This window comes from Hypanus sabinus, chromosome 12 (genome assembly GCF_030144855.1).
Source record: "Hypanus sabinus isolate sHypSab1 chromosome 12, sHypSab1.hap1, whole genome shotgun sequence".
In the NCBI taxonomy this organism is placed as follows: Eukaryota; Metazoa; Chordata; class Chondrichthyes; order Myliobatiformes; family Dasyatidae; genus Hypanus; species Hypanus sabinus.
The window spans coordinates 108124680-108149975 of record NC_082717.1 but is presented as its reverse complement, the minus strand read 5'-3'; the positions used below and the strand labels follow the sequence as shown (position 1 = coordinate 108149975).

Sequence of the window (25296 nt, the reverse complement as noted above, 5' to 3'; positions counted from 1 at the left end):
TTTCACTTACAAGTACTGGGGGCAGCTTGCAAGTGTGGCCATGCATTCCAGTGTAACATGGCCACAATGTTTAGCAGAACAACACAACCACTTTTCCTACCTTCATTTGTATTAACAACTAACACAACTCCAATGCTCAGCACAACGGCACAAAGCACGACAGGAAAGACCATACCAGGCGATGAAGCAACAACCGTGAAGCAAGGGCTTACAGACGGTGGGCCCTGACTTCCCCAGTGGCAGGCCTAGGTTCTGGCCACCAGGCCTCAAGGTCTGGGCTTCAGATCAACCTTCAGGCCTCAATGTAGAATCCGAGCTCCGGTGCTTCTTGCAGCTGCGATCTCAGCGGCCACCCACTGCACTCTTCCGCCACTGGGGAGTGCAGAGAGTCCTGCACCAGCTGTCTGATGATCGGTGAGAGGTAAGGCACAGTGACCCTCCAGGACTTCAGCTGCTCCCTTTGGAAGATGGTTGCCAGGAAGCCCTCTGAAAGGAATAATACAACTCAAGTACAGAGTATGAATTCCTACAGGAGTATGAAACCTGCAATGTAGCCAGATCCCTCGTCCTTTCCTCCTGCTCCTATGGGCTGTGGACAAATAGATGAAGTCAGGAAGATTTGCTGGCATGTCAAGGTATCTAGAAATGGGCAAAGTATACCCCATTGGGTTAACTCTGTTTCCAATTTTACACTCTTTATTTTGCATTGTTTTGTGGGGTTATTTCTTAGCCTTTGCCCCTTCCTGCCCCTTCCTCCCTTGTGACTTGCAATCTATTACAAGTTCTTGCAGCTGCCAGCTCTTGGCCTAGCACCTGTGCCCTCAGCAGCCAGCCCTTAAAATAGTATACACAATTCCAGCTGCAGTGATTCTCCAGAATAATTTCCAGGCTAAGGTAATTAACTTGCAAGGGATGCTTGCTTGAAGGCAGGTATTAATGTGGTCACTAAAGGATAATTAATAAGCATTCATGGAAGAATTAAAGGTATAAATAAAGAGAAATGAAAACAGAAAATGCTGGAGATACTCAGCAGGTCAGCTAGCATCCATGGAGAGGGAAACAGGTAACACTTCAGCTCGAAGACCCTCAGTGCAAAACCTTTAGTCTTCAATCTGAACATTAAATGTTTCTCTTTCCACAGATCTTGCCTGACCATCTGACCTTTCCCAGCTTTTTTGTTTTTTTTTAATTTCGGATTTCCAGCATCGGCAGTTTTTTCTCTGACTTTCATAAATCAACTGAGATTGTTCCCTCTGGTGAGATGGGACTTTAAACTTGGAAGCAGGAGACTTTACACATAAAGGGCAAGGAAACTGGGAATACTCCCTCCTCTCCAAAGAATGGCTGAAGCCGGGGCAGTCACCTCTAGGACTGCATAAAGAAAGCAAGATGCTGGCGGAATTCAGCAGATCAGGCAGCATCTTTGGCGGGAAAGGGACTGTTAGCGTTTCAGCTGCAGAGTTGCGTCTGGACTCATAAAGGGTCTTGATCTGAACTGTCAGCTCTCCTTTTCTCTCCCGTATGCTGCCTGACCTACTGAGCTCCCCCAGCATCCGCAGTCCCCTCTGTCCTTAAAAATGATGTCACTGCAATCAATTTGTTGTCAATATGTTGGGCAGCGTAGTTGTCACAGCGCCAGCGTCCCGTGATTGGAGTTTGATTCCCGCGGCCCTCCGTAAGGAGTGTGTGTGAACTCCCCGGGTTTCCCCCGACGCAGTTAGGGTTATTAATGTGTGGGCAGGAGATGTTGTCGCGGGAAGTCAGGCTGCTCCCACCCCCCATCCAGCACAATCCCTGGCCTGTGTCGGTTGTTGACATAGAATGACACAGTTTACTGTCTGTTTCCACGTACACGTGCAAACTACAGTTTTAAGATTCTCTTTTGTCAGGGGGGTGATGAAACCCCGGTGGGTGGATGGAGGTCGTGTGGAGGTGCTCGTGGGGGGGGGGGGGGGGGGGGAGTCTGCTGGGATGCCACTGTGACGAGGGCTACTGCCTTGTGCTGTCCAGGTGATTACGTCGATCGGAGAGTTGGTGGAGGCCTGTTCACCGCAGATCCAGTCTGGCTGGCGTCCGCTCTTCAGCGCGTTAAAGACAGTGCACAGTAACAAATCAGACGTGAAGGAGTACCTGATCGGGGATTATTCCACGGGTGAGTGTGAAGACCGGGAGGGGCACTCACCAAACAGCAGACCTGCCCCTTCCACCACTGGAGGGACTGTGCTCTTCACCCAAGTGGTGCCCATGTCACCTTTCTTAAGAACAACACAGAATGCCGTATGAATCCAGCAGGTCAGACAGTCAAACCTCTGGCTGGAAAATCTTCATCCAAACGGTCAGTGTTTCAGATCAAGGCACTTCATTGGGTCCATATTGGAATTGAAATTGTTCCTGACTGGTCCATGAACCCACAAACACAACCTTGTAATTCCTTTTCTTTGCACATTACGTTTATTTTGTCTTTTATAGTAATTTTATATCTTTGCACAGGACTGTGATAAACCTGATTTTGATTATTTTCCATATTATCTTCCATTCGACATGTTCATAAGACAGAGGAGCAGAACTGGGCCGTTGAGTCTGCTTTGACATTTTATCATGCTTATTATCCCTCTCAGACCCACTCTCTTCCCTTCTCTCATAACCTTTCACACCCTGGTTAATCAAGAACCTATCAACCTCTGCTGTAAATGTACGCAATGACTTGGCTACCACAGCCATTTGTGGCAATGAATTCCACAGATTCACCGCTCCCAGTTAAAGAAATTGCTCTTCATCACTGTCCTACATGGACGTCCATTTTTTCTGGGGCTCTGCCCACTGGTCCTAAACTCCCCCACTATAGGAAACATCCTCTCCACATCCACCCTATCTGTGTCCTCTGGTCCTAGACTCCCCCACTACAGGAAACATCCTGTCCACATCCACTCTATCTGTGTCCTCTGGTCCTAGATTCCCCCACTACAGGAAACATCCTCTCCACATCCACTCTATCTGTGTCCTCTGGTCCTAGACTCCCCCACTATAGGAAACATCCTCTCCACATCCACTTTATCTGTGTCCTCTGGTCCTAGACTCCCCCACTATAGGAAACATCCTCTCCACATCCACTCTATCTGTGTCCTCTGGTCCTAGACTCCCCCACTACAGGAAACATCCTGTCCACATCCACTCTATCTGTGTCCTCTGGTCCTAGATTCCCCCACTACAGGAAACATCCTCTCCACATCCACTCTATCTGTGCCCACTGGTCCTAGACTCCCCCCACTATAGGCAACATCCTCTCCACATCCATTGTATCCAGACCTTTCAATATTTAATAGGTTTCAATTTAAGATCTCCCCCCACCAATCTTCTGAACTCCTGTGAGTACAGGCCCATAGCCATCAAACCCTCCTCATTTCTGGGATGATTCCTCTGGACCCTCTCCAATCTCAGCACACCCTTGGGATAAGGGGTCCAAAACTACTCTCAATCTCCCATATGGCCAATGTCTTATAGAGCCTCTGCGTTACGTCCTTGCTTTTGTATTCTAGTCCTTCTGAAATGAATGCTAACATTGCAGTTGCCTTCCTCCACACCAAACGTCCCCCCCAAAACTCCTACATCCTTAGGAAATGCTCACTTGATACCCCTACCCACCATCCAGATTATTGATGCGGGTTGTGAACAGCTAGGAGGCCAAGATACGTCACTGGGAACGGACAGGATAATAGATTAAATAGTGAGCAGGAGCCAATATGGAGAACCACCCACGTTAGGTTGAGCTAAGGTCTAGACCAGGGGTTCCCAACCTTTCTTTATGCCATGGACCTATACCATTATGCAAGAGTTCCACAGATCTATACCATTATGCTAGGGTTCCATGGACCTATACCATTATGCTAGAGTTCCACGGACCTATACCATTATGCTAGAGATCCATGGGACTATACCATTATGCTAGGGTTCCATGGACCTATACCATTATGCTAGAGTTCCACGGACCTATACCTTTATGCGAGAGTTCCACGGTCCTATACCGTTATGCTAGAGCTCCATTGACCTATACCATTATGCTCGAGTTCCACGGACCTATACCATTATGCTCGAGTTCCATGGTCCTATACCATTATGCTAGAGTTCCACAGACCTATACCATTATGCTAGAGTTCCATGGACCTATACCATTATGCTGGAGTTCCGTGGACCTATACCATTATGTGAGAGTTCCAAGGTCCTATACCATTATGCTAGAGTTCCACAGACCTATACCCTTATGCTAGAGTTCCACGGACCTATACCTTTATGCGAGAGTTCCATGGTCCTATACCGTTATGCTAGAGCTTCATTGACCTATACCGTTATGCTAGAGTTACATGGTCCTATACCGTCAGGCTAGAGTTCCATGGTCCTATACCATCATGCTAGAGTTCCATGGACCTATACCATTATGCTAGAGTTCCTCAGACCTATACCATTATGCTAGTGTTCCATGGACCTATACCATTATGCTAGAGTTCCATGGTCCTATACCATCATGCTAGAGTTCCATGGACCTATACCATTATACTAGAGTTCCATGGTCCTATACCATCATGCTAGAGTTCCATGGACCTATACCCTTATGCTATATACCATTATGCTAGAGTTCCATGGTCCTATACCATCATGCTAGAGTTCCATGGACCTATACAATTATACTAGAGTTCCATGGACCTGTACCATTATACTAGAGTACCATGGAGCTATACCATTATACTAGAGTTCCATGGTCCTAGACCATCATGCTAGAGTTCCATGGACCTATACCATTATACTAGAGTTCCATGGTCCAATACCATCATGCTAGAGTTCCATGGACCTATACCATTATACTAGAGTTCCATGGTCCTATACCAGGGGTCAGCAACCTTTACCACTGAAAGAGCCACTTGGACCCGTTTCTCACAGAAAAGAAAACACTGGGAGCCGCAAAACCCGTTTGACATTTAAAATGAAATAACACTGCATACAACGTTTTGTTTTGCCTTTATGCTATGTATAAATAAACTATAATGTGTTGCATTTATGAAATTGATGAACTCCTGCAGAGAAAACGAAATTACATTTCTGCATGCAACAAAAACATTTTGAACTCCGAAAAAAAGACGTTGGGTTGAAGGTTACTTTTAAGTAAAATACTCAACGTCTATTTGAGTCCTTCTTGTATTTATGAAAAACGCCAAACTTAAATTTGCCGCCAGCAGCAAACCAAAAATAACGTCAGCCAGCTGTCAACCTGAAAAATAAAAGGACTATTTCACTGAACAATGAAAACATATGAATATACGTAAAATAATACGCAATTAAAATATTTATCATACTTCTTCAGGTTGACTCACACCTGACAATGCAGTCGTATTCAGTAGGGATGGATCGATGCTTAGGGGAGTGACTGGGAAAGATAATGTGTTTTTTTCCTCTCTGAACTCACAGAAGCGTTTCCCAAACGATGTTTGCATTGCGATGATTGCAGAATGTAAATACTCCGAATTTATCATGTCGTGACATTGTTTGAACTCTCTCAAATTGGGGAAGTGAGACAATGTGCCTTTCTGTAAATCTCTGGCAAGCAACGTCAACTTGCGCTCGAATGCAAAACATCCCCCAACATGTGCAGGGCTGTACGTCCTTACCCCGTTGAAGAGCTGTGTTCAGCGTGTTCAGGTGCGCTGTCATGTCTACCATGAAGTGTAGCTTTTCCAGCCACTCTGGCTGTTCCAGCTCAGGAAAGTTGAGCCCTTTGCTGCCCAGGAAAGTTTTCACTTCTTCCAGACGCGCGACAAAGCGTTTCAGCACCTCCCCTCTGGACAGCCAGCGATAAAAACACGTTGTAGCGGTTGCTACACGCAGTCAGTAAACTGCAGTCAAAGATAGCTTTATTCGAACTAAACAGCCTTGCTTTTAAGCCTCCCTCAACCCGCCCCCCATGGGCGCGGATGCTGCAAAAGACACGTACTCACAAACCCCCGTAGGCTATCTCCCTTAGCCTGAACGCTGGCTAATTGTGAGCCGGTTCGGATGTGTCAGGAAATGGGTCGCCCGCCACAACGTCTTATTTAGATTGTACAAGATCACCATAATCTTCAAATTTAGATTTACATTTCAAAAACTAACAAACTAACATAAAAAACATATTAATTAAATACTGACCATGTAGCGGTGTGCTACACGCAGCGCTAAAATTACGACACGGAGTCGGTAACTGCAGTCGAAGGAAAAAAACTTTATTCGAAATCTTCAGCCTCACTTTTAAGCCTCCCTCAACCTGCCCCCCCCCCCCCCCATGGCGCAGAGGCTCCAAAGCTCTGTGCTCGCAAACCCCCGTAGGCTATCTTATTGTGAGTCGGTTCGGATGTGCCAGGAAAAGGGTCGCCACAACCAATTATTTCCCAAAGCAACAGGGAGCCGCAGCACAGACCTAAAAGAGCCACATGTGGCTCCGGAGCCGCGGGTTGCCGACCCCCGTCCTATACCATCATGCTAGAGTTCCATGGACCTATACCAATATGCTAGAGTTCCATGGTCTAATACCATGATGCTAGAGTTCCATGGTCCTATACCATCATGCTAGAGTTCCATGGTCCTATACCATCATGCTAGAGTTCCATGGACCTATTCCATTATGCTAGAGTTCCATAGTCCTATACCATTATGCTAGAGTTCCGTGGACCTATACCATTATGCGAGAGTTCCATGGTCCTATAACATTATGCTAGAGTTCCATGGTCCTGTACCATTATGCTAGAGTTCCACGGACCTATACCATTATGCTAGAGTTCCACAGACCTATATCATTATGCTAGAGTTCCACAGACCTATACCATTATGCTAGAGTTCCATGGACCTATACCATTATGCTAGAGTTCCATGGTCCTATACCATCATGCTAGAGTTCCACGGACCTATACCATTATGCGAGAGTTCCATGGACCTATACCATTATACTAGAGTTCCATGGTCCTATACCATTTTGCTAGAGTTCCACGGACCTATACCATTATGCGAGAGTTCCATGGTCCTATACCATTTTGCTAGAGTTCCACGGACCTATACCATTATGCTAGAGTTCCACAGACCTATATCATTATGCTAGAGTTCCACGGACCTATACCAATTTTCTAGAGTTCCACGGACCTATACCATTATGCTAGAGTACCATGGTCCTATACCATTATGCTAGAGTTCCACAGACCTATACCATTATGCTAGAGTTCCACGGTCATATACCATTATGCCAGAGTTCCACGGACCTATACCATCATGCCAGCGTTCCACGGTCCTATACCATTATGCTAGAGTTCCACAGACCTATATCATTATGCTAGAGTTCCACGGTCCTATACCATTATGCTAGAGTTCCACAGACCTATATCATTATGCTAGAGTTCCACGGTCCTATACCATTATGCTAGAGTTCCACGGTCCTATACCATTATACTAGAGTTCCACAGTCCTATACCATTATGCTAGAGTTCCACGGACCTATACCATTATGAGAGAGTTCCATGGTCCTATACCATTATGTGAGAGTTCCAAGGTCCTATACCATTATGCTAGAGTTCCACAGACCTATACCCTTATGCTAGAGTTCCACGGACCTATACCTTTATGCGAGAGTTCCATGGTCCTATACCGTTATGCCAGAGCTCCATTGACCTATACCATTATGCTCGAGTTCCACGGACCTATACCATTATGCGAGAGTTCCATGGTCCTATACCATTATACTAGTTCCACAGACCTATACTATTATGCGAGAGTTCCATGGACCTTTACCATTATGCTAGAGCTCCATTGACCTATACCATTATGCTCGAGTTCCACAGACCTATACCATTATGCTCGAGTTCCATGGACCTATACCATTATGCTCGAGTTCCACAGACCTATACCATTATGCTAGAGTTCCATGGACCTATACCATCATGCTAGAGTTCCACGGACCTGTACCATTATGCTAGAGTTCCATGGACCTATACCATTATGCTAGAGTTCCATGGACCTATACCATTATGTGAGAGTTCCAAGGTCCTATACCATTATGCTAGAGTTCCACAGACCTATACCCTTATGCTAGAGTTCCACGGACCTATACCTTTATGCGAGAGTTCCATGGTCCTATACCGTTATGCTAGAGCTCCATTGACCTATACCATTATCCTAGAGTTCCATGGTCCTATATCATTATGCTAGAGTTCCACGGACCTATACCATTATGCTAGTTCCATGACCTATACCATTATACTAGAGTTCCATGGACCTATACCATTATGCTAGAGTTCCACGGTCATATACCATTATGCTAGAGTTCCACGGACCTATACCATCATGCTAGCGTTCCACGGTCCTATACCATTATGCTAGAGTTCCACAGACCTATATCATTATGCTAGAGTTCCACGGTCCTATACCGTTATGCTAGAGTTCCATGGTCCTTTACCGTTATACTAGAGTTCCACGGTCCTATACCATTATGCTAGAGTTCCACAGACCTATACCCTTATGCTAGAGTTCCACGGACCTATACCATTATGCTAGAGTTCCATGGACCTATACCATTATGCTGGAGTTCCGTGGACCTATACCATTATGTGAGAGTTCCAAGGTCCCATACCATTATGCTAGAGTTCCACAGACCTATACCCTTATGCTAGAGTTCCACGGACCTATACCTTTATGCGAGAGTTCCATGGTCCTATACCGTTATGCTAGAGCTCCATTGACCTATACCATTATGCTAGAGTTCCACAGACCTATACCCTTATGCTAGAGTTCCACGGACCTATACCATTATGCGAGAGTTCCATGGTCCTATACCATTATACTAGAGTTCCACAGACCTATACTATTATGCGAGAGTTCCATGGACCTTTACCATTATGCTAGAGCTCCATTGACCTATACCATTATGCTAGAGTTCCACAGACCTATACCCTTATGCTAGAGTTCCACGGACCTATACCATTATGCTAGAGTTCCATGGACCTATACCATTATGTGAGAGTTCCAAGGTCCTATACCATTATGCTAGAGTTCCACAGACCTATACCCTTATGCTAGAGTTCCACGGACCTATACCTTTATGCGAGAGTTCCATGGTCCTATACCGTTATGCTAGAGCTCCATTGACCTATACTATTATGCGAGAGTTCCATGGACCTTTACCATTATGCTAGAGCTCCATTGACCTATACCATTATGCTCGAGTTCCACAGACCTATACCATTATGCTCGAGTTCCACGGACCTATACCATTATGCGAGAGTTCCATGGTCCTATACCATTATACTAGAGTTCCACAGACCTATACTATTATGCGAGAGTTCCATGGACCTTTACCATTATGCTAGAGCTCCATTGACCTATACCATTATGCTCGAGTTCCACAGACCTATACCATTATGCTCGAGTTCCATGGACCTATACCATCATGCTAGAGTTCCACGGACCTATACCATCATGCTAGAGTTCCACGGACCTATACCATCATGCTAGAGTTCCACGGACCTGTACCATTATGCTAGAGTTCCACGGACCTATACCATTATGCTAGAGTTCCACGGACCTGTACCATTATGCTAGCGTTCCACGGACCTGTACCATTATGCTAGCGTTCCACGGACCTATACCATGATGCTAGCGTTCCACGGACCTATACCATCATGCTAGAGTTCCACGGACCTATACCATCATGCTAGAGTTCCACGGACCTGTACCATTATGCTAGCGTTCCACGGACCTATACCATTATGCTAGCGTTCCATGGACCTATACCATCATGCTAGAGTTCCATGGTCCTATACCATTATGCTAGAGTTCCACGGACCTGTACCATTATGCTAGAGTTCCATGGACCTATGCCATTATGCTAGAGTTCCACGAACCTATACCATTATGCTAGAGTTCCATGGACCTATGCCATTATGCTAGAGTTCCACGGAGCCCGGGTTGGGAACCATTGGTCTGGACTGTTGGGTTACTCACAGTGTTGGTCATATCATCTGATGTGAGGTACTTAATCAGAATCAGGTTTATCATCACTGACTCTCTGTTGTGAAATTTGTTTTGCTGATGCAGGACATAAAATTCCTGTAAATTACAAAATAATTGTAGTTAAAAATAACGATGCGGTGTGGATGGACAGCTCAGGAACCTGATGGTCAGTGTGGTTCCAGGGTGCCAGAGGGGCCTGTTTCCCTGGCACATCACTATGACTCCACAGCATGGATTCCATCCTTTTTCTGTCAGGGAACAATACCAATCCCCAAAGTGTCAATGGACCTCACCTGGGAATCTCTGCTCTTCAGCAATCATTCAGGATTGTCAAAAAAACTCTGAGGGATTTGTCAGACTCGTTTCCCCCTTCAGTAAATCCAAGTCTGAGGGATTTGTCAGACACATTTTCCCGTTGGTAAATCCAAGCTGACATTTGCATCATTGTCCATTGTTGCATCTTGTATAGTCCTGTGCTTTTGGAGTTGTTTGATCAGGCATGGAACTTTACAGTATAGTGCAGGCCCTTTGGCCCATAATGCTGTGCTAACCTTTTAACCTATTCTCTGATCAATCTAACCTTTCTCTCCCACAAAGCCCTCCATTTTTCTATCATACATGTGCATATTTAAGAGTTTCTTAAATATCCCTGATGTATCTGCTCCCACCACCAACATTATCCACTGTCAACTAATATTGATTGTCACCTTGTCTCCTGGCAGGGAAGTCCCAGGCTCCAGTCTTTGACGTCTTTGAAGCGTTCCTCAACACGGATAACATCCAAGTCTTTGTTAATGCAGCCACTGACTATATAATGTGCCTTATGAAGTTTGTCAAAGGTTTGGGTAAGTTTGCATTTGATACAGTTAAGACCCTTGGAGAATGCTCTCGGTTGGGTGAGGGGCAGTTAGGTGACGGGGTTCGGTCTTCGCTGCAGTAACTCCCGCCATATTGAGGTGTCAGAGGCTTGGCCTCAGGACCGTTGAGTGAAGAATGGCCATGGTGGGGGGTGGTGGGTTGCTTTATCCTGGTGACTGGGGGTGTTCTGTGCATCTCCACCTGGTGACCATCAACGGCACACAATGTTCGATGGACTTGATCAAATTCAGGTTTATTGTCCTTCAGCCGCACACAGGTATTCCGCCAAACACGGGTACACGGACCCCGTGCTTAATGCAATTGGTCCATGGCATAAAATAGGTTGGGAACCTCTGGCCAAGCGGAACAACATTCCTCCAGACCGAGGTGCACAACACAGTCCACGTAACTCTCACACAACACATAAAGCAATGTCGAAGAAGAAGAAAGCCCTTAACTCCGAGTGGAGTCATCAGGACACCGTCGTGACGGCATTTTCTTAGCAGGCTTTCTGGTTTCTACGAGGCCGAGTTGCTAGCTTGGACGGAAAGCGTGCAAGGGAGCCGGCTGGATTCGAACTCGGGACCTCCCGCTCCGAAGTCCGGCACTGATGCCACTACACCGCCAGCTGGCATAAAGCAATATGGCCACAAATAAATTAACAAACAATAAAATATATTCCAGAAAATTGTCATCTACCGTAAGGTGCATTTACGACACAGGTTAAAAAGTAAACACTGTAACGCTACTGGCGCTTCATACGTGACGAGAGCTGGGCAGTGGCAGAGAGTTCAGCGCACTGTAGCGGTCACTGCATTGAGTACCTCCCAGAGAGGGGAGCAGTGATCACAGAAGAGGAGAGAAGGAACACTGCTAACCCTGCTCATTCAGGAGACCATAGGAGTGGGAGGAGGCCATTCAGCCCCTCACGCTAAACCCTTGTACAATGTCCTGGGTATGTTACTCAAAATGGCCTCTTTGGTTTGTTACAAGTAGGAATGTTTCTTTGTCAGATAAGTGTTTCTCTCGCCGTTGTTTCACTTTAGAATGGCTGATATGGTAATTGTATTCACTTGTTAATCAATGGGGAATGTCATGCTGGGAACTTGGTGGAGGGGTTTTCGCGGGTTTTTTTGTTGGCGGGAGGAAGAGGTCGAGGAAGGTGGACGTGCGTGGCACTGCTCGGAAGACCCCCGGGCGTGGTCCTAGGGGCGAAGACGTGGAGGTCGGAGGCAAGCGACGATGGGTCGATTGGTTCGTTGATTAAGCTCCAACGAGTGCACTAAACAGACTGAACTTTGATAAGTTGGCGCCTCTTGTTTTTTTCCTTGTGTATATATATATATATATATATATATATATATATATATATAGTATTGCCTACTACTCTTTTAATTTTAGTAAACTCTTCAAAGTGTATGTCATAACGGTATTTGTTGTGGGTTTGATACTGTTGGCGGGCGCGAGGCATTAACTCGATTCTCACAGCACCTGCGTGTACGGGAGGTGGGTTGGTGAGTGGCTGGATCTCCTTTTTCCCCTCGACATATTGCCTGTTGGGTAAGGGTTACACCCTCGAGCAGGTCAGTGAGTTGCTAGCATGTTCCGGGATTGCAGTTCCATGCGAGCGGGAGTCGTGAGGGCCAGTGACCTCCTTGTACACAAATCAGTCGTGACTAAGCCCCGCTCCCCAGGTAGGGTGGAAGCCTCGGAGCTGGCAGCCGCGCTTTACTCCCTGGTGGGGGTGGCCGAGAGGCCACAGCTGAAGCTGGGGGTGTTCTCCGGAGCCAAGCCTACTCCGGATGGGGAGGTGGACTATGAGACCTGGATCGAGAATGCGTCTTTGATGTTAGAGGAGCGGCCAGGCTCGGAGGAGGAGAAGAGGCAGCGATTGGTGGGAAGTTTGAGGGGTTTAGCAGCCAAAACCGTCCGGGAGTTGAAAGCTGAGAAGCCTGGGGCCTCAGTGGAGGACTGTATAGAAGTTTTGGAGGGAGCGTTTGGGTTGTCAGGGGAACCCTGGCTGCTTTTAGCAGAGTTCCAACGCCTGGAACAACGGAGAGGGGAAAAGCTCTCCGAGTACATATTTAGGATGGAGGGGATGCTCTCGGGGCTGCGGCGCCGGGGGGTAGTGAAGGCGACTGACGTGGCTAGCGTGAGGATGAGTCAGATATTCAGTGGCTCTCTGGAGGAGGACAAGGTGGCGTGGACTATCCAGCAGGCTTATAGGAAAGGTCCCCCTCCATCGTTCGGGCAACTGATTAGAGAGGTGCGAAAGGAAGAGAGAGCGTTGGGGCGGAAAAGGGGCGCGGGCCTACGGGAGCGATCTTCAGCGATACAGGAAGTGCTGGCTGGGTGGAGGAATGACAACCCCCCGGGGAGTAGGGAACCCCCTTTGGAGGGGAGGGACAGGGGAGGTACCCACTCCCGGGGGCGATCAGTGCAGTGGGTTGGGAGCGGGAGCCGTCCTGGGAAAGGAGGGGTGGCAGGCGGCGTGTGCTTTAACTGTGGGAAAGAGGGGCATTTCAGGCGGGACTGTAGAAGGCCGAGGGTGTGCTATAGCTGTGGAGAGGAGGGACACTTTAGGTGGGATTGTGAGAGACAAGGAGTCCCGCGGAGGACAAGCCCCCCTATGACTAAAGGAACATGTTCCCAGAGATCAGCCGGAAGACCACCGGGTGCCCACGCCTCTGTTCCGGATGGGCTGGTAGGACCCCGTGCCAGTGTGGGTCTACGGATAGAGGGAATTTACGCAAAAGCCATTCTTGATACGGGATCGCAGGTGACCTTATTGTACCGGTCTTTCTACAATCAATATCTAAAGCATTTGCCCGTAACACCATTTGACGCCCTGCAGATTTGGGGTGTGAGCGAGGGTGACTACCCGTACGATGGGTACCTATCGGTGAGATTGGAGTTCTCAGAGGGCAATGTGGGAGTGTCGGAAGCTATTGAGACGTTGGTGTTGGTGTGTCCTGACCCGGTGGTGCTGCCCTCCTGGTGGGGACTAACTCCCCAGTTGTGCAACGGCTCCTGGGAGCTTGTAAGGAGAAAGGGGGGGAAGACTTTCTGGAGACCCTCTCTGTGCATCCAGTGTTTCGAGCAGTGTTCGCAGAAGGGGTTGCCTCCCAAGGGCTGGACCCGGAGTGTAAACGAGGGACGGTGTGGTGTACGCAGGCGAGGTCCAAGGTGATCCGACCAGGGGAGGTAGCACTAGTGATGGGGATCCCCAAATTCCCAGGAGTGCCGACGGGAGAAGCCCTGTTAGTAGACGCCCCAGACGATCTTGAAGGGGAGACCCGATTTCCGGCGGGGGCGCTGGTGAGGCCCGAAGTGCAGAGACCAGGGGTGGTACATGCAAGGCGTATAGCTATAAGTGTCAGGAACACCACGGCAAGAGAAATCACCTTTAAGAGGGGAATGCCGCTGGCACATCTGTTCCCAGTGACGGTAATGTCCAGCGCACCAGTGAGGACCCCTAACGGGGAGGGATCGGAGCATCAAAGGGAGCTGACCGCTGAAGCCTTTAACTTCGGGGATTCCTCTATGTCGCCGGAGTGGAAACACCGGCTAGTGGAGAAGATGCTGAAGATGGAAGCTGTTTTTTCTCGGGGCGAGTTAGATGTTGGCTGCGCCAAAAGCACTCGCCACACCATCCGGGTGACGGAGGACACCCCGTTCCGAGAGAGATCTGGCTCCGGCAGATGTTGAGGACGTGCGACAGCACTTGTGCAAGTTGAAGGAGGCCGGAATCATAGCTGAGTCCCGAAGTCCTTATGCGTCCCCAATAGTGGTGGCACGGAAGAAGAATGGGCGAGTGCGCATGTGTGTTGACTACAGGACGTTGAATCGGCGAACTGTCCCTGATCAATATACTGTCCCAAGAGTCGAGGATGCGCTGGTCTGCCCGAGCGGTGCGAAGTGGTTCAGTGTGCTGGATTTAAGAAGTGGGTATTACCAGATCCCGATGAGTGCGGCTGATAAAGAGAAGACCGCTTTTATCTGCCCGCTGGGGTTCTTTCAGTTCAAACGAATGCCCCAAGGCGTATCGGGAGCCCCAGCCACCTTCCAGAGGCTCATGGAGAGAACTGTGGGGGATATGAATCTGTTAGAGGTGCTGGTGTACCTGGACGATTTGATAGTGTTTGGATCGACTTTGGAGGAACATGAGGAGAGGCTGTTGAAGGTGTTGGGCCGGCTTAATGAAGAAGGGTTGAAGCTTTCCCTGGACAAATGCCAGTTCTGCAAGTCGTCGGTTAACTACATTGGCCATATCATTTCGCGAGAGGGAGTGGCTACTGATCCAACCAAGATAGAGGCAGTGACCACCTGGCCAAGACCCCAGAAAGTGGGTGCTCTGCGCTCATTTTTGGGGTTCTTTGGGTATTACCGGCGATTTGTGAAAGGATACGCCAAAGTGTGTCACCCGTTGACTCAGCTGTTGTGTGGCTATCCCCCGGTGGGGAAGAAGAGGACGGGGAACCAGAGGCAGGATGCTGGAGGATACTGGAACCCGGCGGAACCTTTTGGCTCGAGATGGGATGATCAATGTGAAGAGGCGTTCCAATCTCTGAAGAGGGCGCTGACCCAGGCCCCGGTGTTGGCTTTTGCCGATCCCCAGAAGCCATATGTGCTGCACACGGATGCCAGCCGAGAGGGTCTCGGGGCTGTTCTGTACCAGGAGCATGGCAAAGCATTGAGGCCGGTAGCCTTTGTCAGCCGAAGCTTGTCGCCATCGGAGAGAAACTATCCCACTCACAAGTTGGAGTTCCTGGCGCTGAAGTGGGTGGTGGTGGACAAGCTGGGCGATTACCTGTACGGAGCCAAGTTTGAGGTGAGAACGGATAACAATCCTCTCACTTATATTTTGACTTCGGCGAAGCTGGATGCCACAGGACATCGGTGGCTGGCGGCCTTGTCTGTATCTGATTTCAGCCTGAGGTACCGCCCCGGAAGCAAGAATATCGATGCGGATGCATTGTCTCGTCGGGAGCCGGGGGAGGAGGAGAGGGACGAGGAGTGGGAGAGTGTCCCTGCCCCTGGAGTGAAGGCGATGTGTCAGTTTGCTATCACTGTGAAGGCCGAGGGAAGAGGGAGGCTGGAACGAGCCGTGGACCATTTGGGGGTTTTTGACTACGCCATACCCCTAGTTTACTGTGACCTGACCGCACTGGGGACTAAACAGTTGCCGGAACTGAGTCCAGGGGAAGTGGCAACTGCTCAGCAAAATGACCCGGGCATTGGCACAGTGTGGAGAGCGGTCGAGAAGGGGGACGGGGCGTTGGCTGAGAAGGCGAAACACCCATGCGTGCCTCTGTTGTTGAAGGAGTGGTCTCGGTTGAAGTTAAAGAACAAAATCTTGTACCGGGTAACGACGCCTCCGGACCAACCCCGCTGTTGGCAACTGGTCCTGCCGGAGGAGTATCGCCAGGCTGTACTCCAGGCCTTACATGATGATTCTGGACATTTGGGGGTGGAAAAGACATATGGATTACTCAAAGACCGGTTCTACTGGCCCCGGATGAGGGGGGACGTCGAAGAATACTGTAGGGGATGCCGTCGTTGCATCCAGAGGAAGACCCTGCCAGCGTTGGCGGCTCCACTGTCGCACTTGCAGAGTGCGGGACCTCTGGACCTGGTATGTATGGATTTCCTGTCGATTGAGCCTGACACCAACAACACCGCGAAAGTCTTAGTCATCACCGATCATTACACTCGCTATGCTCAGGCATTTCCCACCAAGGATCAGAAGGAGACGACAGTGGCGAAGGTGTTATGGGAGAAGTATTTTGTGCATTACGGCCTTCCCAGGCGAATCCATAGTGATCAGGGGCGGGACTTTGAGAGCCGCCTTATCCAGGAATTACTGACTATGCTTGGGGTTGAGAAATCCAGGACTACCCCTTATCACCCACAGGGAGACCCTCAGCCAGAGAGATTCAACAGGACCCTGTTGGATATGCTCGGGACGCTGGAGATTGGGCAGAAAAATAGGTGGAGTCGTCATATTGGACAATTGGTTCACTGTTACAATTGTACTCGCAATGAGGCTACAGGGTATTCGCCCTATTATCTGATGTTCGGGCGGGAAGCGAGGTTGCCCATTGATGTGTGTTTTGGAGGTGGAGTGGGTGAATTTCCCGGGAAGTCCCATCTAAAGTACTTGTCCGACATGAAGAGGGAGTTACAGCGGGCGTACGAGTTGGCCGAGGCGGCGGCTACCAAACAAAATCAGAAGAATAAGATGCGGTATGATCGAAAGGTGAATTTTGTCCAATTATTGCCGGGCGACCGGGTCCTTTTACGGAATTTGGGACTCCCTGGTAAGCACAAGTTGGCAGATCGATGGGCGGCCAGCCCCTATGTAATAGAGAGCCAGATGCCGAACCTGCCAGTTTACCGGGTGAAACCCGAGGATGGAAAAGGGCCTATCAAGGTACTCCATAGGAATCACCTGCTGCCACTGGGTCAAGCGGTGCAGGTGGATAAGGAGCCCGAGTGGGAGGTTATGCCCAGTACAAGGACTCTGCGAGGGCGCGGAGAACGGGAAGAGCCCACTGCTGAAGGGCGGGGATGGGTCCCTCACCCGGGAATGGCTACCGATTCAGAGGAGGATGACTCAGATGAGTGGGCCCTGTTCCCATTCGCTGGTGCTCCAGTACCAGGAGAGGAGGCTCCTGGCCCTTCCCATACTGAATTGGGTGAGAGGAGGGAAGGTCTTGAGGGTCAGATGGAGAGGCAGCCTACATTGGTGGGAGAGAGGGTGGAACCCGAGCGTGAGCGGGAGAGATCTCAGGTGAGGGAGGACCCCTGTGAGGAAGGGGGTGCGGGTCTGTCAGGTAGACCTGGGGTGTCCGAGACAGTGGGTTCGCAGGTGACGAGGGAGCCCAGTGGGGCAGAAGGGGTATGGAGATCTCAGAGGATTAGGCGCCCCCCGGAGCGGTTGACATATGTGGTACCGGGAGAACCGAGTGTGATTTCTACTGCTCTGGGTAGTTATGTCACTGCCTTCTGCACCTGGGTTGGGTTTTGTGTGTTGCAAGAAGCTTTGGGGACCTCTAGTAATGCCATGAGGGCATGACATTTGCTGGTGGGGAGAGAATGTACAATGTCCTGGGTATGTTACTCAAAATGGCCTCTTTGGTTTGTTACAAGTAGGAATGTTTCTTTGTCGGATAAGTGTTTCTCTCGCTGTTGTTTCACTTTAGAATGGCTGATATGGTAATTGTATTCACTTGTTAATCAATGGGGAATGTTATTGTGTCTTGTGATGCTGGGAACTTGGGGGAGGGGTTTTCGCGGGTTTTTTTGTTGGCGGGAGGAAGAGGTCGAGGAAGGTGGACGTGCGTGGCACTGCTCGGAAGACCCCCGGGCGTGGTCCTAGGGGCGAAGATGTGGAGGTCGGAGGCAAGCGACGATGGGTCGATTGGTTCGTTGATTGAGCTCCAACGAGTGCACTGAACAGACTGAACTTTGATAAGTTGGAGCCTCTTGTTTTTTTCCTTGTGTGTATATATATATATTGTATTGCCTACTACACTTTTAATTTTAGTAAACTCTTTAAAGTGTATGTCATAACGGTATTTGTTGTGGGTTTGATACTGTTGGCGGGCGCGAGGCATTAACTCGATTCTCACAGCACCTGCATGTACGGGAGGTGGGTTGGTGAGTGGCTGGATCTCCTTTTTCCCCTAGACATATACCAGCCTGTTGGGTAAGGGTTACACCCTCGAGCAGGTCAGCGAGTTGCTAGCATGTTCCGGGATTGCAGTTCCATGCGAGCGGGAGTCGTGAGGGCCGGTGACCTCCTTGTACACAAATCAGCGAGACTGGAGTTCGAGGCCTTGTGTTCAAGGACCATTCATTGCCATTTGAGGCCTCGAGTTCTCGGTCCCATCATCAGCAAGTCAGGAATGCGAGGCCTGCTGTCAGAGTCCATTCATCAGTGAGACTGGTGTTCGAGGCCTAGCGCTCTTGGTGCTGTCACCAGCAAGTCCAGCATTCAAGGCCTAGTACTCGGCATTCTCATCCAGGCTCCTCGGTTATTGTCATTTGTGAGTCCTGGGGTCGATCAGAAGATTGCAGAAGCCTGGGTCTGCAAGTCTGTGTTTCCGCTGGGGTGTAGTCAAAGCCCAGTGTCTGAGAATCTGGGAGTTCACTGTGCTGGGGTTGGAGGACTGTCTCTGTGGGTGGGAAGGAAGGCTAGGGCAAGATTTGCTGCTGTTGTACATGTGATAAATAAATCTGAATCAGAACGTGTAGCTTCTTGCCATTTTAGTTGAGATCAACTTGACTAGGCTGCATCTCTCCAGCTAGTAAAGAATCTAACAGCCGTGCTAGGATCCATTGTTTCTTGTGGGAAAGTGTTCCCCATCCTGAGGAGGCTTACAAGAATAGTCCCAGGAATGAAAGGGTTAATGTATGGGGTGCATTTGATGACTCCGGGCCCATACTCACTGGAGTTTAGGACAATGGACATGGGGAGGATGTTTCCTTATAGGTAAAGATTCTAGGATCAGAGGGGAACAGCCCCAAAACACAAGGGCGTCCCTTTAGAACAGAGCTGAGGAGGAATTTCTTTAGCCAGAGGTTGGTGAATCTGTGGAATTCATTACTACAGATGGCAGTGGAGGCCAAGTATATGAGTGTTTTTAAAAAGGGGGTGATTTGCAAGGGTGTCAAAGGTTATGGGGAGAAGGCTGGAGAGCGGGGTTGAGATCAGCCGTGATGAATGGCGGAGCAGATTCAGTCCAAAACAGTCCAAAAAATGTCCAAACTATTCTCCTTTGTCGTAAGGTTTAATCTCGTGTCGTTCTGCTGAAGCCTCTGTGCATCAGCATTAGTCTCCTATAGTCATCAAGACTGGAGACTTATCCAAATATATCAAGCCGTAAGACTTGAGCAGGCATAGAAAGCTGAGTGCAGAACCAGAACAAGCCACCGCCTGAGCTCACAGGGTCAGCCTCTCTAGTCCTCCTCTGCACACTGTTGTGAACAGTTGGCATTTGTGAAACTTTGGCGCTGTTCCCGTTAAGCTGTGTGGGCAACGCTCCCATGCACATAGCCTCTGTTGCTGCACAGCTGGAAATTCCTTTTAGGTAATGTTACTATGATTTTTAAATTGTACCAACATAGTTTTGAAATTTATGTCAACTATTATGAATTATGACAGGTGTTGCCTCAAAAGTATTGCAGCAATACTATGATTTCAAATGTACTGTTTCTGAGTAAGTTGAGACCAGCTCAATTAAGATATTCACGGATGTTTTAAACTATATGCTTAGAAACAAAGAATTTGAAGAACTGTTAATTCTTGGTGAGATTGTTAAAACGCTTCAAGCTTCAAGTGGCTGTGAATGTGGATTCACTCTTATGAATTCAATCAAAGGTAAACCCAGGAACAGACTAGAAGTGGAAAGTTTGGATGATTTAATGAGGATTAAGATGTGTCTTTCATCTGGATGCAAAATTAATCTGTACAGTGTTAATAGATAATGGATCTTTAATAAAGACAGATGAGAAACAGTTTGCGAAATGTGAAAGATTCCCCTTGTACTATATTTCATTATACCCTTCAATTAATTACTAAAATCAAAAGTATGTGTTTTTTCATTTTCATTCTAAATATTGATGGTGTGTATATTATAAAAATCATTTAAATTGTTGTGCCATTTTCGGGCCGTGTAAAAATCTCCTGCTTAAGGCGATGGTTTGTCCATGCAGCTGTAAAAAAGTTGAGGGAATGTTGGACTTTGAACAGCTTGCCAGATCAGTACTGTCTCCAAGAAACTCTCGTCTTGCATCTGCAGTTTTGTACTCACTGTTATAGCAAAGACATTGTCTGGCTGCAGAGGAGATTTCCAAGGATGATGCCGGGACTAGGAGGGCTTGGGTTGCAGGGAGAGATTGGCCACACTGGATCTTTATGCCCAGGAGAATGAGAGGTGACCTCAGAAGTTCATAAAACAATGGGAGATACGAATAAGATATCTTACATGGTGCCAGGCAGTGATGTCCATTGAGGTTGTGGCTCAGATCTAGTTGCCTTTTAGATTTTAGGGATGGTCTGGGGAGTTAAGGGTCAGATTAGGGTTTAGAGCCAAGTGTGTGGGGAGTTGGAGGTCAGGCTGCAGTCTTAAGTTTCCACTCTATGTTTGAGGGTCAGCAATGTGGACGTGGGGCATCTGTGGGCCAGGTCTGCGTGCCCAGCCAGACGTTGGGCCAGCAGACCAGAGTGGGTGAAGGCGGGTCCCTTCACTACCCCCTACCTCCTCCGGGTTGGCAAATTGGCACCAGGTTCTAGAGTAAGAGTTCTCATTCTACTGAGCATTGTTGGCATGCTGTGTTGGCGCTGGAATGTGCACTACATTTGTGGGCTGTGCCCAACACACTCACGGATGTGTTTGTTTTTAACACAAATGACACATTTCACTGTACGTTTTGATGTACAAGTGATAAATAGGCTTGAATCTTTTCCTCAGGACAAAACCAGAGAATGTAGATACAGGATAGGAGGGGAGAGATTTAAAAGAGATCTGCGAGGTAGCCTCTTTACACAGAGGGAATGCTGTGGACAGCATGGATTGGTTGGGCCAAAGGGCCTTTTACTGGGCTGTAGTACTCTGAGACTCCATGATAAATGTCTGGAGCTGCTGTCCTGGACTCTCCCATCAGCAGAAAATGTATTTTCGCCTGAGATTCCCCACGAATTCCTGAAAGAGTCCCACAGTGAATCACCCCTTAGTATACCATGAATGGAGCGGTTTCACTGGGGGTCTGGGCCACTTACACGTTCGGTAACCGTTGGCAACTTACTCCCTGTTATACTGTTAGCATTGAAGGTCCTCCATCTCTGACTGGCCATACTGTCACACAGATATATGAGGGGTGATTGACAAGTTTGTGGCCTGAGGTCGAAGGAGATGAGTTATCAACTTCAAACTTTCTGCATAATCAATCAAAGAGTTGATCTGCATGTGCATTTAACGAGAGCTGTATAACTCATCTCCAACCTTGGGCCATGAATTTATAGATCACCAAGCTGTCGATCACTACTGGAGGTGCAAGACGCCGACTTCTACAAAGAAGGGATCCGTTTGCACCATGACCGCTGGACGAAGTGTGTACATGTAGGAGGGGACTATGCTGAAAAATAAATGTGCTAGGTTTTCTAAAATTGACTCCTCCTGCCTTGGGCCACAAACTGATCAATCACCCCTCGTAGAAGGATTCCTCATTGCTGTTTCCATTCGTTTGACCAGTCAGGGTTGCTAGCCCTAAAAGCTGAATCCATGAACTTGGAGGAGTGGTAGACCACTCTTGGCCTGGTCTCTGCCCTCTGACCTGCTTGACGACACTCGAGGCCCTGACTGCAGCCAGTGTAGCTCTCCAGGTCATCGAGGCACGCAAGCCTCCGAGCCACGACAGAGTTGTGGTCCGCTTTGGGGAGCCATCGGCAAAAGCTAGCCTTAAAACTATCAGCCCTCTGACTGCTCACGACAGACCGAAAGAGCGGTTTAAAGCAGGGAGGAGGAAAGTGGGCCAGATGTGGGGAAATGCAAAGACCAAGCAGTACCTTGTTTTTTTGTAAGATTGCGAATGACTATATTTAACTTTATTGTGTGTTTGAAGGTGGTGAAGATTGTAGAGAGATAGGGAATTGCTACCCAGGATCCAGTTCTTCGGACTTATGCCTTCCCGCCCTGGATTACCTCCGGAAATGTTCTCAGGTATGCGCCTACCTAGACATCCCCTCGGGAGCCAGTCCCTCTGCGTCGTGGTTTTTTCTTGCTTAAGTAACCATTCCTGATGTTTCCCGGAACTCCTTCCCGCCGGCTTTGTAAGTGGTGTGTTTGACTATCGGAGGCAAAGTAAGGAGAGGAACCGGATTCAGCAGTTTCCAAGCTGCATCTTGCACTCGGTGCCAGCAAGTAAATTTTTCATAGGGTACTTCCTCGCAATGTCTATCCATGGCCTCCTCCACTGTCACGATGAGGCCACACTCGGGTTGGAGGAACAACACCCGTCTGGGAGGCCCCCACCCGGTGGCATGAACATCGATTACTCAAACTTCCGTTAATGCCCCTCCTCACCATTCCCCATCCCCTTTACCCTCTCTCACCTTGTCTCCTTGCCTGCCCATCAGCTCCCTCTGGTGCTCCCCCCCCCCTTTTACTTTCTTCCATGGCTTCTGTCCTCTCCTATCAGACTCCCCCTTCTCCAACCCCGTATCTCTTTCACCAATCAACTTCCCAACTCTTTACTTCAGCCCTGCCCCTCCTGGTTTCGCCTATCATCTCCTGTTCTCTCTCCCCTCCCCCTACCTTTTCAATCCACTCCTCAGCTTTTTTTCCCTGTCCTGCTGAAGGACTGTATTTCTTTCCATCGATGTTGCCTGGCCTGCTGAGCTCCTCCAGCATTTTGTGTGTGTTGCTCACAAATTCTGCAGTCTCTCCTCACATTCTCAATAGCAAAGTTTCCTCTCTGTTCCCATCAGACTCCTTACCCTGTGTTGGTGTGTCTCCCCCTCTCCCTACCCCACCCTCCCCAGCCTCTGCTCCCCCCCCATTCCAGCCCACCTTGCCACTGTGCCCCCAACACATCCCGATGCCCTGCTGTATCCCAGGTACAACAGAACTAGCCTGGAAATCCAGTCAAAGACATTTGGGAATGGGTAATCACTGGGGTGGATGGGTGAGAAAATCCCAGAAGAGGCGATGGGAACATGGGGAGTATGAATCAGCGGGATTTATGGGGTTAGTGTAAAATGGGCGGAGGTTGATGGTCGGCACAGACTGGATGGACCGAGGTTGATGGCATAGGCTCAATGGGCCGAGGTTGATGGCATTAACTCAATGGGCCGAGGTTGATGGCATAGGCTCAATGGGCCGAGGTTGATGGCATAGACTCAATGGGCCGAGGTTGATGGCATAGACTCATGGGCCGAGGTTGATGGCATAGACTCAATGGGCCGAGGTTGATGGCATAAACTCAATGGGCCGAGGTTGATGGCATAGACTCATGGGCCGAGGTTGATGGCATAAACTCAATGGGCCGAGGTTGATGGCATAGGCTCAATGGGCCGAGGTTGATTGCATAGGCTCAATGGGCCGAGGTTGATTGCATAGACTCATGGGCCGAGGTTGATGGCATAGGCTCATGGGCCGAGGTTGGCAGTTGGCAAAGACTCATGGGCCGAGGTTGGCGGTCGGCACAGACTCGATGGGCCGAGGTTGGCGGTCGGCACAGACTCGATGGGCCGAGGTTGGCGGTCGGCACAGACTCGATGGGCCGAGGTAGGCGGTCGGCACGGACTCGATGGGCCGAGGTTGATGGCATTAACTCAATGGGCCGAGGTTGATGGCATTAACTCAATGGGCCGAGGTTGATGGCATAGACTCATGGGCCGAGGTTGATGGCATAGACTCAATGGGCCGAGGTTGATGGCATAGGCTCAATGGGCCGAGGTTGTTGGCATAGACTCATGGGCCGAGGTTGATGGCATAGACTCATGGGCCGAGGTTGATGGCATAGACTCATGGGCCGAGGTTGATGGCATAGACTCATGGGCCAAGGTTGATGGCATAGACTCAATGGGCCGAGGTTGGCGGTCGGCACAGACTCGATGGGCCGAGGTTGGCGGTTGGCACAGACTCGATGGGCCGAGGTTGGCGGTCGACATAGACTCATGGGCCGAGGTTGGTGGTTGGCACAGACTCATGGGCCGAGGTGCCTGTTTCGTCCTAAATGTGGATGTTGCTAGTGACGGTGATGTCCTGGTTTTGGCTCAGCAGACTGCACCCCTTAGCTCTGATTCAGAAGATTTGGAGTCCCAGTCTGACTGCAGGTACTTCTGCAGAATCGTGAAAGCTGCGCAGTTAGAAGTGACTTCAGATGAGCCTTTAGCATGAAGCCATATGCGTTGGCCAGGTGGATTTAAAAGATGCTGTGTTAGTGGTGTGAAGATCAGTGTATGTCCACTATCTAGGACAAAGTTTATCTTTCCAATTAGGAACAAGAGTCCATTTGGCCCCTTCATCCTGTCCCATCCCTCATGTGCATTCAACACTTCAGTTAATTTACTTGTCTTAATCTCCTTTCTGTTGAAGATAACAGGGGAGTGTAGGTGGTGCAGTCTGGAACTTCAATCCGTTCACTTTAAGAACTCAGAGTTGTGGAAGGAAAGGAATTGTCGACATTTCAGGTTGAAGCTTCGTACCGGGACCCAAAATGTAGACAATTCCTTCCCTCCCAAAGATGCTGCTTGAGTCGCTGAGTTCCCCGAGCAGTTTATTTGTAGCTCCCTTTCTGTTACTACCTGATCTACAAATATTGAGCCCAGTATTATGTTCCCTTTACAACCAGCTGACGTGGCTTCAGTATAATGTTCTATCCAAAAGACAACATTACCAACAACACACACAA

At 48.9% G+C, this 25296-nt stretch overlaps 1 protein-coding gene across 5 annotated transcripts in view; it reads left to right on the top strand.

The window, feature by feature from the left end:
• Nucleotides 1–25296, top strand: part of arfgef3 (ARFGEF family member 3) — a 650801-nt gene that overhangs the window by 583103 nt on the left and 42402 nt on the right. For all 5 annotated transcript variants that reach the window (XM_059986710.1, XM_059986711.1, XM_059986709.1 and 2 more), the window contains 3 exons: nt 2011–2152; nt 10740–10862; nt 22504–22601. In XM_059986710.1, coding sequence (XP_059842693.1) covers nt 2011–2152; nt 10740–10862; nt 22504–22601 — 363 coding nt within the window. The remainder of the gene's footprint in view (nt 1–2010; nt 2153–10739; nt 10863–22503; nt 22602–25296) is intronic.